Source organism: Lepidochelys kempii, chromosome 7 (assembly GCF_965140285.1).
Source record: "Lepidochelys kempii isolate rLepKem1 chromosome 7, rLepKem1.hap1, whole genome shotgun sequence".
In the NCBI taxonomy this organism is placed as follows: domain Eukaryota; kingdom Metazoa; phylum Chordata; order Testudines; family Cheloniidae; genus Lepidochelys; species Lepidochelys kempii.
The window spans coordinates 10,139,038-10,155,179 of record NC_136386.1 but is presented as its reverse complement, the minus strand read 5'-3'; the positions used below and the strand labels follow the sequence as shown (position 1 = coordinate 10,155,179).

The window sequence follows — 16,142 nt, the reverse complement described above, 5'->3', positions numbered from 1 at the left end:
GAGTTTGGGTCCTTTTGGACTGTTGATGATGAAGAGTTTAAACGTGGCCGTCATATTCAACGAGGCCGTCCTCGAAAATTCTGCCCTGATGAAAACTTTGGCGAGCTTGTTGCACAGTAAGAGCTTTTACTTGCTTTTATTTTTTTTCTGCTGTTGCTTTGCTTTGCATGATCTACCCATCTCATGTAGACTTGCATTTCATGAAACTGTGACCTCACCTTTGTTGCAAAAGAAACTAAATGTTGTGGGTTTATATATGTGTTGCACTTGTTCCTGCCCTAATAATGCAATTGCCTATGATAATGCTTCTTTGACATTTGTTGTAATTTTGTTTATAATGCAATGTAGACTAAAAGGTACTGCTCCTAGAGCAGATACACTGTACAGTTGATTATCAAGAAGGTTTTTAGGTAAACTAGATTTAGATTGTTTCCTGTTAGATTCAGTCATATGCTTTGTTTCACAATTCTTAGCACAGAAATACAAGTTGATATTCCTCAAATGAATAGCTGAAATGCCCCAAAGCGTTTTGACAATGATTACTACAGTTGGACCTGTAGTAAAGATTACAAACAACAAACCACTCTCTTTCTGAAATGATCACTTTAAAATATTCTGAAAGTTCCAAGGCAATTTTGTTTCCCCTTTAGTTGAAGACCACCTGTCCAGGGCAATTGATTTTTGCTGGTCTCAAGGGTGGTCAGTTTAAGACAGTTATCGCTGTGTTCTGTTTCAAAACAGAAACAAAATTGTATTGTGGATGAGGTACGTTTTTGGGGTTTTCTGCTCTGAACCTTCCCTGGCTTGTACTTTCAGCAAGATTTTTCAAAAGTGATCTTGGGGGTGTGGGTTTTGTGTCTCCAGCCGAGACAGGGTGCTCAGCACGTTCTGTAAATCAGGCCCCTTTTATAAACCTTGGCTACAAAGGTACTGTGGGTATTCTAAAGTAATGGTTCAAAGAACCACAGTGGGATACTTTTTTATGAGTGCTCCCTGACTCAGAGTGGCATCTTTTAATGTTCCCTAACACTTCATTCGAGTGCCATAATATCTGCTGTTCCACCTCCCCTCCATCGCCCACAACAAAAATGCTTTGGGCTATAGGATAGCCAAGCACTCTACTGTGCTGTCGGAGATTTGTCCAGCAGGAAACAATACAACTCTGAAAGCAAGAATTCTGAAGTTCCTACTTATCAAAATTCTACTGTGCAGCTATGGATGACAGTGATGCCAGCTACTACATAAGTCAGCCAGTGTACGAGTTAAGAGTCCCTAATGCTTTTAATGGGGATCTTATTATGGACCTTTATGTAGTAACTGACTTTTGGATAGGAAGAATTTTGGAAAAATTCTGTTGGGTACACAGCTAAGTAGAAAACCAATGCCAATATATACTATTTCAACAGGGCATTAGAACATGAGATGCTGTAGCTGTTAGAGACTTCAGTAGTGGTCTTCCATATTTAATAAAGGCAAATGCAAATATGGTAGCCATACAACTGAAGTATAAAAGTTTAAAAAACAGAAGAGAACTTTTCCGGCAAACAGCGCCGTCTGTAGATTTCTGGTGTGGGAGGAAACATAACATGATGGAACACCCTAAGATGAGTAGTTTGCACTTACCTCTACTTTTTATGTTTTTCTTATGCAGTAACCCTTCTCTTATTAAAAACATACAGACCAGCCACACCTACTGCACACCTCTCAATGCTGCTTTACAGGTAAGATTAATGACTGTAGCAAATACGCAACAGAGGCATGTGTCTTCCCCACTCATTTCAAAATATATTAGCCTTGCTCTAATTAGATATTAAATTTTAATTCCGTTAAACTTTTTTCTTAAGTGCATAAAGCATCATCGTCCCTGGAGGCAAACACATATCAGGCTGCTTCAGCATTAGCTAGATGCTTAGCATTTTGAATATTGTGGCAAAAAAATTAAAAGTTCACTTATTAATATTTATCAGCAGTATCATAATTTCCATCCTCTTATTTCAGAATTTCACTTGAGGCAAAAATACCACAAGTGTAATTACTCTAGCACAGCTATTAATGTGCTGAATGATAGGATACTGTGTCACATGACCTTCTATTGTTCATGGCTTTAAAGGGAAAGCAGATCATTTCTCCCCCCGACCCCCACCTTCTTTTAAGGACTATTTTTTTCATATTTTTCTGTTGTTGTTAAATAACAAAGGTCTAGTTCACTTTGTAAAGAAGAAGAGAGATGTCAGAAATTATAAAGAATATTTAGATATTTCAAATACAGCAATGATGTGCAATATATATGTATATAAGCATATGTGCACAATATAAATTTGTGTGTGTATCTGAAACATCTTTTGTGTGTTACACAAAAGAAATACGTTTTCCTCATTCTTTCTCTGTGCAACTTTCTAATAAAATTATTGTGTCTGGCTCAAATGTCCCTAGTGAAGTCAGTATTCATTATAAGAACCACTGACATAAGTGACAAGCATTTTTGTATTTTGCCTACTGATTACTATGTGTTTTCACACCTCTTCCACACTGTTTCCCCAATCACTACAAAGGCCTTACTTAATCTTGCCATGACATCCTCACATGCAGTAGCTAAGTTCTGCAAGGTAGCCAATGATTGCACGACAGAGCTCCAAACATCCATAGAAAGCCTTCCCAAGACGTTCATCAAAGGTTAAACTTAGTGCAGTGGATTACATGTCATGTTTGGGCAATTAAATGTTGTGGAAGATTTACTAGCTTTGCAATTTAAGCAATTTATTTTTTTTTAAAACCAAGAAAACAGATTAATAGGAGAGAAATGACACTGTGCATTTCTCCTAATTATTTCAGTTAATGCAGTAACTTCTGAAAAGCAAATGAAAACATGTGTAAATGACTCAACTGTAAATACCGTTCATTAGTAACTTATTTTCCCGTGAGCCTTGTGAAGTGTGATTTTTAAAGACTGCTTTGTCTATTGAATAGTGTTAAGATTACAGGCACCTTTTTACATTCATGAGGCTGAAAGGCAAAAATGAAATGGTCCTGCATTCCTTCAGATTCTGTTGACTATGTGACTAATTTCAGTTAATATGCTTATCATACAGAACTGTTCATGTCTTCTTTCTAAAACATGTGGTGGTGCTGTTGTTGACATCTTCCATTCTTGTCTTTTGTGAGACCCTCAAAACTATTTTCATTTTCCAGTTTTTTCTAGGGAGTAACGTGTGTTTGTATTCTCCAATAACACTAGATAAGCGACTCGATTCAGATGAGAATCTGGACAGGTTTTGCTAAAGCTTTTGAGTTTTGTCAATAAACAGGGTCACAAGAGAACTTTGTGCTAATTAAATACAAGGTTCTATTAGGGTTAAAATATTCCAGCAGGCTCCTTCCCCCTCCCCCGCCCCCTTGTCAGACAATTTCTAGCTACTAGCAAAAAAACGTACATCTCATGGTCTTCTGCAAAAATTGTGGCATGTTCTCTACTGTTCAAAAGGACTCTGAGCAGTTACGACAAAGAAAAAATATCATTGGCTTAACATACTGTTTGATGCATAAGATAACACGTGTCAAGTGACATGGTTTGTATAATAAACTTCCTAGTCTATGATACGATTTTCCTGTCTGTGGACATGTTGAGCCAAATTGTCACTTATTGACTAGAAATGTGCCCCCTCTGGCTTTGGGCATATCCTGTAGCATGTGTACACCTGCCCATTGTATGCACTCACAAGTTTGGTGGGCTCCTGTTTTGAGGCCTACAGAAAATCTGATGTTATGTGCCTCAAAAAAATGTCAGGATTTTCTTCTCTCCAGGTGGTAGTGGTGCCTCCTCAGCTGCACCCACACACCTCTGACATTTCTGATATCTGCTTCCCCTCATGGGCAGGGAGAAGAAGCCCTTTTCTCTTCCCCTCTCTGTGCATGGAGGGTATAGGGATTCCAGTTCTCATCCCGGGGGAGACCCAGAAGCATTTTTCCCTGTCCTGGCAGTGTTGGTTGGTCGGTCTCCCAGAAGATCCAGTGCCTCCACTCTGTTTTGCCTGATTAAGCAAAGAGCACTCTTGAAATCTGTGCTCTACCCCAGGCAAAGATGAAGCAACTGCCGTTGCACTCTCCCTGCAGACCTGGTGATGTAAGCTCCTGTGTGAACGAGTAGAGCAGGGTATGAGGCTCAGAAGACTAATGAGTCTGCCCTGGGAAATGTGGAAAACATTAACGTCCCCACTAGGTAACTGTGGTATTTGCTCCCTTTTCACCTCCTAGTGTGAGCAGCACTGAGGGATAAAGTAAGGGCAGATCAAACCTCCTCCCAACACTGGAAGGGTCCTAACCCTCGTGGCTGGGTTCTGAACAGTTCGGTTAGTATGGCTGGGTTATTTTAAAATGTCACTGTGCCTCTGCCCTTTCTGCTTCCACCTGGGACCAGAAACACCAGTATTTTGAGCACAAATAGAGTGTGTTTTTCCATCGTGGATAAAACCAGGCAACGCCAGTAATCTGCAGAAAGTCTCATCTTCAGAGGTCCCCAGCCTGACCTCCCAGCTAACGGGGTTCAAGAAACTACTAGTGTTTCTGGATAACAAGTCTGACCCACACCTCCGAACTACCCATCGCTCCCTGCTTATGCAGAGAATCAGGCCATTTGCCGAATTGCGGTTTGCAAGAAATAATTATATCAGGTGCATCTTCTGTCCAACCTCTTCCCAAATAAATTGCTCTACTGCAATTACAAGTTATCTCTATGAGGGAAGAGCTTGCCTTTTTATTTTGGAAACTGCAGGAAATGTGAGCCAATCTTTACATTCCCTTAATCAAAATTAGTTTGCTACATGTTGAATCAAAAAGATAAAAATAATCCTCTTTGTCAGAGTAGCTTTTAGGATCACATGCGATCAGATGTTTAGAGAGGTCAGCCTGGGAGAGAATTAAAAGGGAGATTGTGCTCGTAGCTGGGTCGTTCCCTCATGCACATTTGTGCTTGAACAGGAATAATGGTAGTAAGTGAGGAACATCCCAAGAATCAGCAACAGCAGAGAGCATCAGGTGGGAAGCTCATTTGCATGAACTACCCTCCCCTGAGCAGTCTTGCCTCTTGCAGTTGTGGTGCTGATGGATTCTTTTTGCTTGACTGTAGCAGGAAGCTGACCTTTCCGCTGAGTTAGGTTGACCACTGCAGAGCCAGCATCTGTGGCTTTCCATGCTGGCACGTCTCAGAAAGCCATGGACGCTGGTTCACAGATGGATAAAATGATCTTTCTGTTTCAAAGGGTTGCTTCCTTTTAGACACCCCCACCCCCTGGACCAACGAACTAACTCCTCTCACATCAGGACTTGACGGTGCTATATTCCAATCACTACATGATGGGATTATGCTGGCCGAGAAGAGGTTTTAACATGCTGCAAGCCTGACTCACTGACCATAGGACAGCCCTGTCAAAATGATCAAACATGAGCATAAAATAAATACTAGCAACCAGTAAATCTGGAATAAGAAGGAAAATGTTTAACTGTTTATTCCCTTTCTAAAAATACCTGCATTTAGAAGATGACTAAAACATGCCTATTACAGTACTTATCAGAAATAGAATCAGGTCCGAATGGTATCAAATCTACAATACCTAAGATAATATCAGAGTTATCAGAGCAGTAAAAAAATAGAAAACACCATCCTAATTCACCCTGCCTTGTTAAATCTTAGATTTCTCCCACCAATGCAAAAGTAACACAGCAAATATAGGGATGAGTTCATACTTCAGTTATGTTGGTGTGCATCTAGAGTAACTCAGCTGACTTCAGTGATGTTACTCTGCATTTGCGCTGGCAGAACTATGAGAAAAACTTAACCCTCTGTAACTGCTCACACATCACTTCTCACTCATGTCATGAGTAGAACGGAATCCTCAGCCAAATGAGTTTGCTCTAATTGCTTTTTTAACTTTTTTTTTTATGAAAGCCTCAAAAATAGTGTATCATGAAAGTAGAAAAGGTAAATTTGCTTTTTCCACAAGCTGTAATATATAAATGGGGAACAGCAGGAACCATCCTCTCTCGTGCACCAACGATCAGTACAGTTTTGAACTCCTCATGCAAATCGTGACACGTTTCCCCTGGGGGAGTCAGTGCAAGACCTTTTTGAAAACACATTTTTAAAACCGACAATTTGAATATGTGATTGTGTTGTACAGTGTATAAAAATTTGAGACATCCTTCTTCATACACTTTTGCTATGTCCTTGGCAGGCTTCAATGGCTGATAATAGTATACCTCTATACACTACTGCTTCCATGGGAAATCCCACTCTGGGCAATTTAGCCAATGCTATGAGGGAAGATCTTAATGGTGCAATGGAGCATACGAACAGTAATGAGAGTGACAGTAGTCCAGGACGTTCCCCTATGCAAGCAATGTAAGTACAGCATGTACATGTGTGTTTATTTAGGGATCTGGTCAAATGTAACGATGATACTCTTCAAAGATTGTGTCTGAAGTTCCAGTCCTGGGCAGTAAAAGAAAAAGTCTGAGCTTCTGAAAATATTTAGGTTGATTAGAATATAAAAGGGTCATTTGCCAACTTCCACATAAAACCAATCGACTCAATCCAGTCTGACAAGTGCACACAGCTATAAAATTCTTAACTCACTTGCCATTCTCTTTGTTCAATTCCAGACCACAGAGCTACAAAAACACTCTCAGGCAACTTTATGAAAAGTTTTTGTTTCTTTCTACTTCAGACTACCCAGTAAACATGCTTGGCGGGGCAGAGCTGGGGGAATGAGCGTGTTTAGCTGGTTTCTAATAACATTCAGCAAACAACAGTATTGCTGGGCATTAACGATGGCACATGTGAAGGCATGCATGATTTATAGATCGCTCTTAAAATATCAAAAGGAAAATTAATATGAGCATTATAGCAACAGACGGCAATATAACGAGTGCCTATATAACCACATGAAGTAATGGGAGATTGCTGTCCATGCTAAATGTAAATGGCACCGGACAGAATGCTAGTACAGGAAAGGGTAAGCCAGGAATGGTGTGCTGCCCTTGTGGGTGTGTTCAGTATTTATGGGTGACTGAGTGAGTTTGCAAAGCTGTAAATTCTCCCCTATCCCCCAAATTAAAAACTGGATAATTGGCAGCTGGAAAGGAAAGCAGACTTTATAAGTCACGTAGTTCTCAAATTTTAAAACCTGTCTATTTGGAGCGGCTGACTACTTCTGTGAGTAAACATAGATGAAATGCAGTCTGCTCTTATCCAAGTGTTCATTAAAATGTACTGTAAAATCATTGACTGAGTTATCAAAGCTCAGAGTAAAAGAAAGAAAATCCAAAACCCCCAAGTAATTTGTAACCTTTTACTTCAAAGTAATTTGAATATGGGATTTACAAAAGTAGGTCTGAATGAAAAAGTAGAAAAACATTAACCTAATACCATCATAGTAATTAGTTATGAAACTAATTAGCATTTAATGGCCAAAAAAAAAAAAGTTTCCCACCTGCATAATATGTTGTGGGGGAGCAGGAAAAGGGACAGGAATCGAAAGCTCTGGATACTTTGATATTCCGGCATTTTAAATCAGTGCACAGTCTGCTTTGAAAAATAATCTTTAAAGATGGCAACATTCATTTTTAATTCATAATTAATTTGAACATTGTCTTTCACCATTTACTTCAAAACATTTGAATAATGTGTTTAGCTTTTACAGTGATTGTTTGTGCAGTATTAATTATCTTTCCCAAAGTAGCGTTACGTGACACACTGTTAGTGCTATCACAAATGGATTCCTCTTCAGGCAGTTTTAGTCACAATTGGTTATGCTCTGCCCATGCCCATGCAGGGTTTTAGTGGAGGAGGAGGAGAAGATGGAATATTTTTCAAGAATAAGGCCTTCTCCTTGGCTAACATACAGAAATGTTAACAAATTTCTTTTCATCCAGGTATATTTTTTAAGGTACAGGGCTAGTGCAGTTCATGTACTTCTCCTTTCACTTAAGATTTCATTGTTTTTGAGGGGAGTATGGGGCGGGAAGCGTAACTGTAAGTGAAAAGCAGGGTAGCACATTTCCTAGAACCATATGCATAGCTGTGATTTTAATGCATTTAGTATCCACTATTTAGTGCTTAGATACCCAGGTGAGATGCACCTCAGAAATAAGAGAGAGAGAGAGAGAGATTCTCACTGTCCCCATCCACCAGAAAAACCCTTTTTGTGTTGTAATGTGAAAATGATTGTTTCCTGAATGATTCCATATTCTCAAATTAATACTGTGTGTTTTGTACTGAATATTTCCTTTTGTATAACTAAAAATGCAGCAAGGTGTATGCCCTGATAGCAGCTTGTGGGCTTTCCCATTAAACAAGTGTTTTGAAATACTTTGAAAGGCCATGAAGCAGGATGCTGTTCAAACGTCATAGGGTTTACACTGTTTGCTAAATATAATTATATGTCAACATCAGATTTCCAGTGCAGACTATCAGTGTCATAGACAGTTACTCTTTGCAATATCTTATTTCCATTAAGTACACTTTATAATGACATTCTCTATTCTTTTCCAAAACACGCTTCTCTGCCATAATGCAATTGTTTTTTAACAGTTCCAGTATATTGGAATAAATCAAGCCTTAAACTTTTATCATAAGGTTTAGAAGACCTTGTTAACATGACAACTAAGCAAGTACAACGCTTTTGCTGAAGTCTCATTACCATTCATTTCTTTCCTTTTTATGACACATTGAACTACTGCTACTTCCCCCCCCCTCTTTTGAAACACTAGAAAATAGTCACATAATTACAGCTTGGGGACATAACACTTTCATCCTGATATGCTCCAAAGGTAGCCACAAAGCAAACTATTCCATGCTGTGTGCACCACCAGAACACAGTGGCTTTAAACAACAGTCAGCTTTATTAAAAAGTCCTCTGTTCCCAGAGTGCACAAACAAAAGAATTACTCAAATGTGAAAAGAAGGGAAATCTGTGTTCAGTAAGGTTATTTTTATTGTTAAGGCCCCTTCTGAAGCCTTAGACGTTCTAGTAAAATGAAATGTGTTAGAATTCTACTACTAAACAAGAAAAACTTAGATTCCATTTATGAGATGCATTAAATAGGGGTTCAAACTGGTTTGGAAAATTATAAAAATCTCCCCACGTCTGAACACGAATGTCTTTAAACTGAACATGGCTGGTAGTTTTGAGGTGTTTGAATAATAATCAGTGGGTTTTCATTTTCACATGCCAGTTTGCTGCTACAACCAAAATACCACACAAGGGGCTGGATTGTGCTTTGTTTTGTTTTCCTTGCAAATTTTCTGCTTGAAGTTTGGATAGTTCAGATAAACGTCCTAATTTGGGGAGATGATTCCTTCAAATGGGACTCACTCCTTTGATATTTACCCCACCTTAAGTACCCGGGGGAAGGCAGAGTATAGAGGCATATTGGAGCTTTGTCTCACTTGGAGTCATTCAGGCCTTTTCATTGCTTTCCATTCTCTTGGCTGTGCATCCCCAGTGCTTTGTTTATTACTTCAGGGGACAAACCCAAACCTCAAAGTGAAACTCAGTCAAAACCACCTGGTTTCACATGCTTTCAAAACAAAACCATGAGCCCTGTCCTGCGGTTGCTTTGGAAAGGTTCAAGAACCTTTTGGAAAAACCTGGATTGCGTTTCGGTTTTGCATTAAAGCAGGTGAGTGTGGCCTGATCTTGGATTTCCTAACAAGGTTTTCAAACATTTCTACAGATTGAAAGGCATATCCTGGGGAAATCCATGGAACCAGTAAGAGGGGGAAGGATAGTCACCCACCATCCATTACTGTAGCCACAAGACTTCAGCAGCCACCATGGCTTTTGTGCAACCTCTTTTTCTGTGTAGTTGTGGCTCCAACCAGCTGGCCACGCCCTAGATCCTTTTCGGTAGTGGCATTAGGCAAGTTATATATTAACATGCATTGGCATCACCAGCTCTTCCCACCTCCAAATCGCCAAAGCAAAATGGCATGAGTTCTGCTGCATCTAATGCCCTGGGGAGAAACTAAACCAGATTTGGCCCTAAGAAACTATTATGCTGATTGGAAATGAGACCAATCAATTCTATACAAGGGCTGTTAGTTTCTGAGATACTTAACAATTACCCAGGTGCAGCCAGCGTCCACCCTATCTGTTGGCCCATCTTTGTTAGAGCTTGGTGATCGTGCATAAGCCTAATAGATCGGTTAGATGTGCAGGGACTTTAACATGTGAACAATAGCCTTGGAATCTGCACAACCAGGGGAAGAAGCCCTCCCCCCATCACCACTTCAGGTTCATAAAACATCAGCGTGTCCTTACTTTTGAAAAAAACACCTGTATTATTTTTTCAAAAATAACAAAAAACAATTTATTTAAAAACAAAATGGCAGCAATGACACAAACACAATGAGCAAGACTTTTAAATGAAATCAATCATCAGTATTACCGCCAGCATTGTAAAGGAATGTAGAGATCTTTTGCTCTGTGTGTGTAGCTGCTATTTTTTTCTTTTCTTTTCAAATTTTCACCCAGAAAAAGCCCAGTGCATGAACATAACACTGGTGTATTCTAGTTAGAAGTATAATCGATCTCTTTGCGTGTTGACTCAGGTCCCAATCAACAAAGCACTTAGCACATGCTTAACTTTAAACGTGATTATCCCCATTCACTTCAGTGAGACTTCTTATGGGCTTTGCTGGCTCAGGCCCTGATTCCTAACGACTTGTTCTGAGTCTTCTCCATGTGCATTTCTCTGTTCTTCCACAGTTGTGTCAAAACTAAATGATCTGAAAAACCACCGCTCTCCTTGTGATATCTGAGCTCTGCTGAGGTCCTAAATAGAAAAACATCAGGGGCCAGTGTGTGGGGTATTTTCTCTAGTAATTTAGGGATTTCTTTCCTACTGGTCCATCAAATAATGAGTGTGTTGACCTTTTAGGACATAGTGCGAAGTCCATCTGTTTTCATGGATGTTTGCTTTTAGGAGATCCTATTCCCAGGTCCAGAGATCAGTGGCTAATGTTGTGTGTTTCATTATGTATTGCACGTGCCCCCAGAGACTTGCTGATATGGCACATTTTCATAAACTGAAAAAATAAATAAATGTGTTCAATAAGCACTAATATGTCTCTGTGATGGGATCATTTCTCCCTACTGATCCAATGCAGGATGGGATGCAAGGTGCAGCTAATTCCCACATATTGATCTAGTTACTTTTTCAGCTCAAGAAGTTGAAGTGTCGAAGGATTGAAAGGCATTCACAGCTGATACTAGAAATCTGTGTAGTCAGCCAGGTGGATGCTTCCAAACTAGATCCAGTTTCAAACTGAAACCAGTATCTAGAGTATCATGACTTTTGAAGTACAAGTTTACAAGGTGGTTTGCCTGCAAAGATGTCACATAGCTTGAAATATATAAGTTTCTCTTTGGTTTGTTTGCTGGCTGCAGAACATAATTTTCTCATTCAGGAGCTCCCAAAGGGGTCCTGCCTTCTGGTAATGCATGTGAATACACATTGTGGGCTAGTGGATAAAGCACTGGACTGGGACTCAAGAGACCTGAGTTTCATTCCCATCTCTGCTACCATTATTATTCTTTATTTATATTACTGTAGCATCTGAGTCCGAGTCATGAAACATTGTGCTAGGTGCTGTACAAACACAAAGCGAAACGGTGGTCCTGGCTAGGTGACCTAGGACAAATCACTTCGCCTCCGCACGCCTCAGTTTCTCCGTCTGTAAAGTGGGGATAACGATACTGAGCTCCTTGGTAAAGCACGTTAAGATCTACTGATCCAAAGCACTATATAAGAGCGTGGTGGTGGTGTTATTACCCACTTGTCTTGTTGCATCAGCTCTTTTTCTTGCACATCCACACACAACAACTGAGTGTGCAAGATAGGCAATTATGTTCACCACTAGTTCAAAAACTAGGATTCGATCCTTAGTTTGAAAATGTTTTTTCCTGTATTGTGTGCAGGCAAATGAAACAAAAAGCATTTTCATTCCCATCTAGCCAGAATTATAAAGTGAAGGGTAATTATTTTAAACCTTTTATTGTAACCTGATGCTTTGTAAGAATAAGAAAACGTTCTTAACCAGGAATGTTTGCACTTATGATTGAGTCTTTCTTTATATAGCCTACATGAATGGGTTAAATCAGGCTGGCTAGAGATCAACCCAGACTGTGGGAGGTGGATAGCAACTCCACGAGAAATAGAATGGAACTTGAACTCATTAACACTTTATTTTAAGGGATTGCCTGCAATATCAATTATTTAGGAAGCAAACAGGGTCTCCATTGGCGTGTCGTGTTATTAATACTTGATCATGTCAATAAAATCCTACTTTCCTATGAAGTCCCACCAACCAGACCGTATTGACTCACATGGCTGTTTTACATATCAAAAGCTACTGAACAAAAAAAGTAATTTGTATTTGTAAAGGGTTTGTTGTAAATATGATTTACGAACAACATTTTTCAATTGTTATCATACCCGTTTGGAATGACCAACCGACATTCCCCTGCGGGTTATTCATGTGCTATTCTATAATGAGAAATTTGGCAGATCTCATCTCTTTAGTGCATCCTTGTGCCCACCATGAGCTGAGGATCATGTTCTGCCTTGTTTACAGCTGACAGTGTTATTATTCTCGTTAGGGCTCTGCTTTCTTATCATATTGTTGTGTTGAGCGAGCCTTTTCCTCTCCGTTTGTGTTTCCTGGCAGAGCTTTTCTTCCCTTATTGACAGTTTGTAAAAATATGCATTAATTTGGAGTTTAAAGCATGTATCATGGTGTCTCTTTGCTGTGTTTGCTTGAAGTTGATTAATGATAGAACCTCGCTTGGGGTCGTCCTCTGGAGAGTTGTCTCACAGGTTCTGCATGTTAACTAGAAAAGCAGAACACACAGCAAGCGATGATTAGCCCAGCCTCCACCAGCTCAGTGGGTTGACAAACCACTATTTTGCTTTACCATGCTTAATTCACTTATTTAGCTGAAGATTGTGTTAATCAACTTAATATGTCAGTTGAGAGCATATTCTCTAAATCCTGTGAATAAACCATATACAAGAAGGTGTTCCTCCTAGGATATTTTCCCAGTGAAGCCAAGTAACTGTAGACACATTCTTAGGCATACACTTTTTTGATTGTTTTTTTTCTTTAGCAGCAAACCCAAAAGTTCAGGGCCTGCATTTCATATGTGCTGAGCACCCACAACTCCTGTAGAAGTTAGTCAGAGGTGCCCAGTGCTCAGCATCTCTGGAAATCAGGTCTTCAGTTTCTCAAAAAAATGTCAGTATTGCCAAAGCAGGACAAAATCATTTTTAAACAGGGAAGTTGCTGATTTACTGTTTTTAATTTTCCTAGGCACCCTGTGCATGTCAAAGAAGAACCGTTGGATCCGGACGAAAACGAAGGCCCGCTATCCTTAGTGACAACAGCCAATCACAGTCCAGATTTTGATCATGACAGAGATTATGAAGATGAACCTGTAAATGAGGACATAGAATGAATATGTCTGACGTCATTATCCTGAGAATGAAGATTGGAAAAACATGTCAAATTTAGCTGCGAAATCTCTCCATTATTGTACAGTCTGGAGGATTTTCAGTACACTTTGACAACTATGAAATATGTTAACTCTTAGTGCCATCAAGTATCCCATTTGGGAGTATTTTTGATTTTTCTACTTTTTGTTGAAAAAAGGAATTTGTACTCTGTGCATTGGATGGACTTGTTTGGTACTTGGGATTTTCCTCTCTTACAGTCAACATCAGTGTTGTAAATTTGCTAAACTGATTCACTTACTCACATTTAGCAGCAGGTTTTGGACTGCAGTCCTGCCAATTTTGGACACTGAGGACATCAAACTCTGAGCATGTACACCTAACTGCAGATCAAGCCTTTGCCCAGATTTTAAGGATTCCAATGGACAAGATATTTGCACAGTACTGCATGTTGGTTATCACTGCCTTTAGTCCTTTTTTTTTTTTTTTTTTTTTGCTTCCATTTGGGATGGGGAAGGCATGTGTGTGCGCGCGTGTGTGTGTGTATGTGTGTACTGGCGAGGGGTTACAAGAAATATTATCCCAAACTTTTTAATGTATTGCTTTTATTCCCCCCCCTCCCCCCCACTTCTGCTCTACCATTTTAAGTTCTGACCTCAGGCCACATCTCGGCCCAGGGCCTCTTGAAGGCCTAATGTTTTCTGTACTTTGTGATGAATGTTAATAGGTGTTTTTATTATACGAAGCTGAATGTCATTGAATTGTTTGTAGTTTTTTCCGTCATTCATTCCAGTCTCCTTCAGATGCCACCATGTTTTCTTTAGCTGTGGAAAACATTCCATTTTGGTGTCTGTTTTTTTGAAAAGGTCCCAGATGCTGCACTGTACACACCGAAGGGTCGTCCAACAGAGAGAGAGAGAGAAAAGAAGTACTGTAAGAATGAGAATGAATGACAGATGAACATAGAAATACTATAGGAAGCAACATAAATTCATTCCACAAAACAGGGTTTTTTTTTAGTTTTGGTTTTTGATTTTTTTGGCAGCAATGGTGAATATTAGCAAATGCCACAAAATTGAACAGCACAAAGAAACATATGCAGCACCAACAGAATTCACTTCATTAGAGAATGGATGCTACAGTGGCAGGCTCTCAGTTGTTTAACATGAGTTTGAATGGGCCAACAAATCTTTCTGGAATATCTAAGATTACCAAGACGGATAGCTATACATTGATTATTATTTTTCATTTGCAAATAGCGGTTGGAAAGATGACTTCATTAAACTGTTGTAATACGTGGTGATGTTTCTCAGCTAAACATCAGTTCAGGATTGCTTGGTGGCATTAATCTGTTTGAATACAAATTAGATTTCAGATTGAGCTTGTTACGGCAGTTAATAAGGACTGAGCCCACTAATGCTAAAGTGTTAATAATTTCAACTTTGCAAATTCTGTACTGCAGTGAAGATTGTTATGCAATATTACACCAGCCAGTATCAAAACCTCACAGTAGAAACCAGTCAATAGCAGGATCGGGGGGAAGGAAATGGCACTGGGGCTTGTTTGGTAGAACTGGCAGTGCTCTTCAAAGCAAACATTACATACAGAAAGCTGTTGTTACAGGTCAGTACACCTCAGTCACCAAACACCTAAACACTTTCATTCTGCAACCACTTTTCTGTCACTCATTTATTTATGTAGGACTGTAGCTTTTTGTTTAATTATTATTATTTCAAAAAAAGCCTTTCTGAGCTTAATTTATATTCTTCTTTGTACCTTTTCCCCCCTAAAATTACCAAAGATATTACACAAAGGTAAATTATGTTCTCTATTATATGCTTTATCTTATGAAGCCAAATATCCTCTTATTGTTGATCAAGGGAGGTTGAAGAATTTAGAGGGAAATGACAAGATATGGGCTATTGCTAACCTGAGAGGGAAACTGCTCCTTTATTCTAGTAAATTTAGATGACCAAGTAGATGACTGAACCAAAGTTACTTTTTATTCGTATTCCTTTACAGCGACCAAACTGAAATTCTGTAAAGAGAAATCGAGAAGAGCTTTTGAGGCTAAAACTAGGAAACAGTGTTACAGAGGGAGCCGTAAGAAGGGAGCTGGAGAAAGCAAGTGCAGATATTTTGCAGAAAATTGGAGTATCAAATAAAGGAGGCAGTTCAATAAAACGCAAAAGAGAACAGAAAAGCTCCCATAGTTTTACTGGACCACATAATAGTATTCCTAGAATTGAAAAAAAAATAAAATATTTTGGGGTCTTTGTTTTTACAGATTGTATGCCACTTTTGTTTAAGGATTGTGCTAAGATGACTGCTTTAATTTTGGTGTATCTTGGCACATTTGCTGAGTTTTGTTTAGTTTTTGATCAGCGTTTTTCATAAGGAAATAACACTCCTGTCCACACATAAGTTTCGGTACAAGAAATTTTATTGGCAGTTACTTTTCTGAAGCTCAACTCTGCATTCTGTTTTTAAAAGAGAGAAAAGAAAAGGGGAAAAAAAGGGCAGTCTGTGGTCATTTGAAACTTTTTTTTTTTTTAATTATATCCAGGCAGCTTCATGATGTGCCGGCAGTAGCCAGATGGGGATCATGAGAATTGGTCCCTGTGCTTCTAAACTGA

The 16,142-nt window shown here is 39.2% G+C and overlaps 1 protein-coding gene across 22 annotated transcripts in view; it reads left to right on the top strand.

Annotated features, from left to right (window-relative positions):
• Window positions 1-16,012, top strand: part of FOXP1 (forkhead box P1) — a 494,548-nt gene extending 478,536 nt beyond the window's left edge. For 21 of the 22 annotated variants that reach the window (XM_073351104.2, XM_073351096.2, XM_073351093.2 and 18 more), the window contains 3 exons: window positions 1,652-1,721; window positions 6,228-6,394; window positions 13,367-16,012. In XM_073351104.2, coding sequence (XP_073207205.1) covers window positions 1,652-1,721; window positions 6,228-6,394; window positions 13,367-13,511 — 382 coding nt within the window. In that variant the 3' untranslated portion in view covers window positions 13,512-16,012. The remainder of the gene's footprint in view (window positions 1-1,651; window positions 1,722-6,227; window positions 6,395-13,366) is intronic. The other variant, XM_073351110.2, reaches the window with a different exon arrangement.
• Window positions 16,013-16,142: the final 130 nt, after the last annotated feature.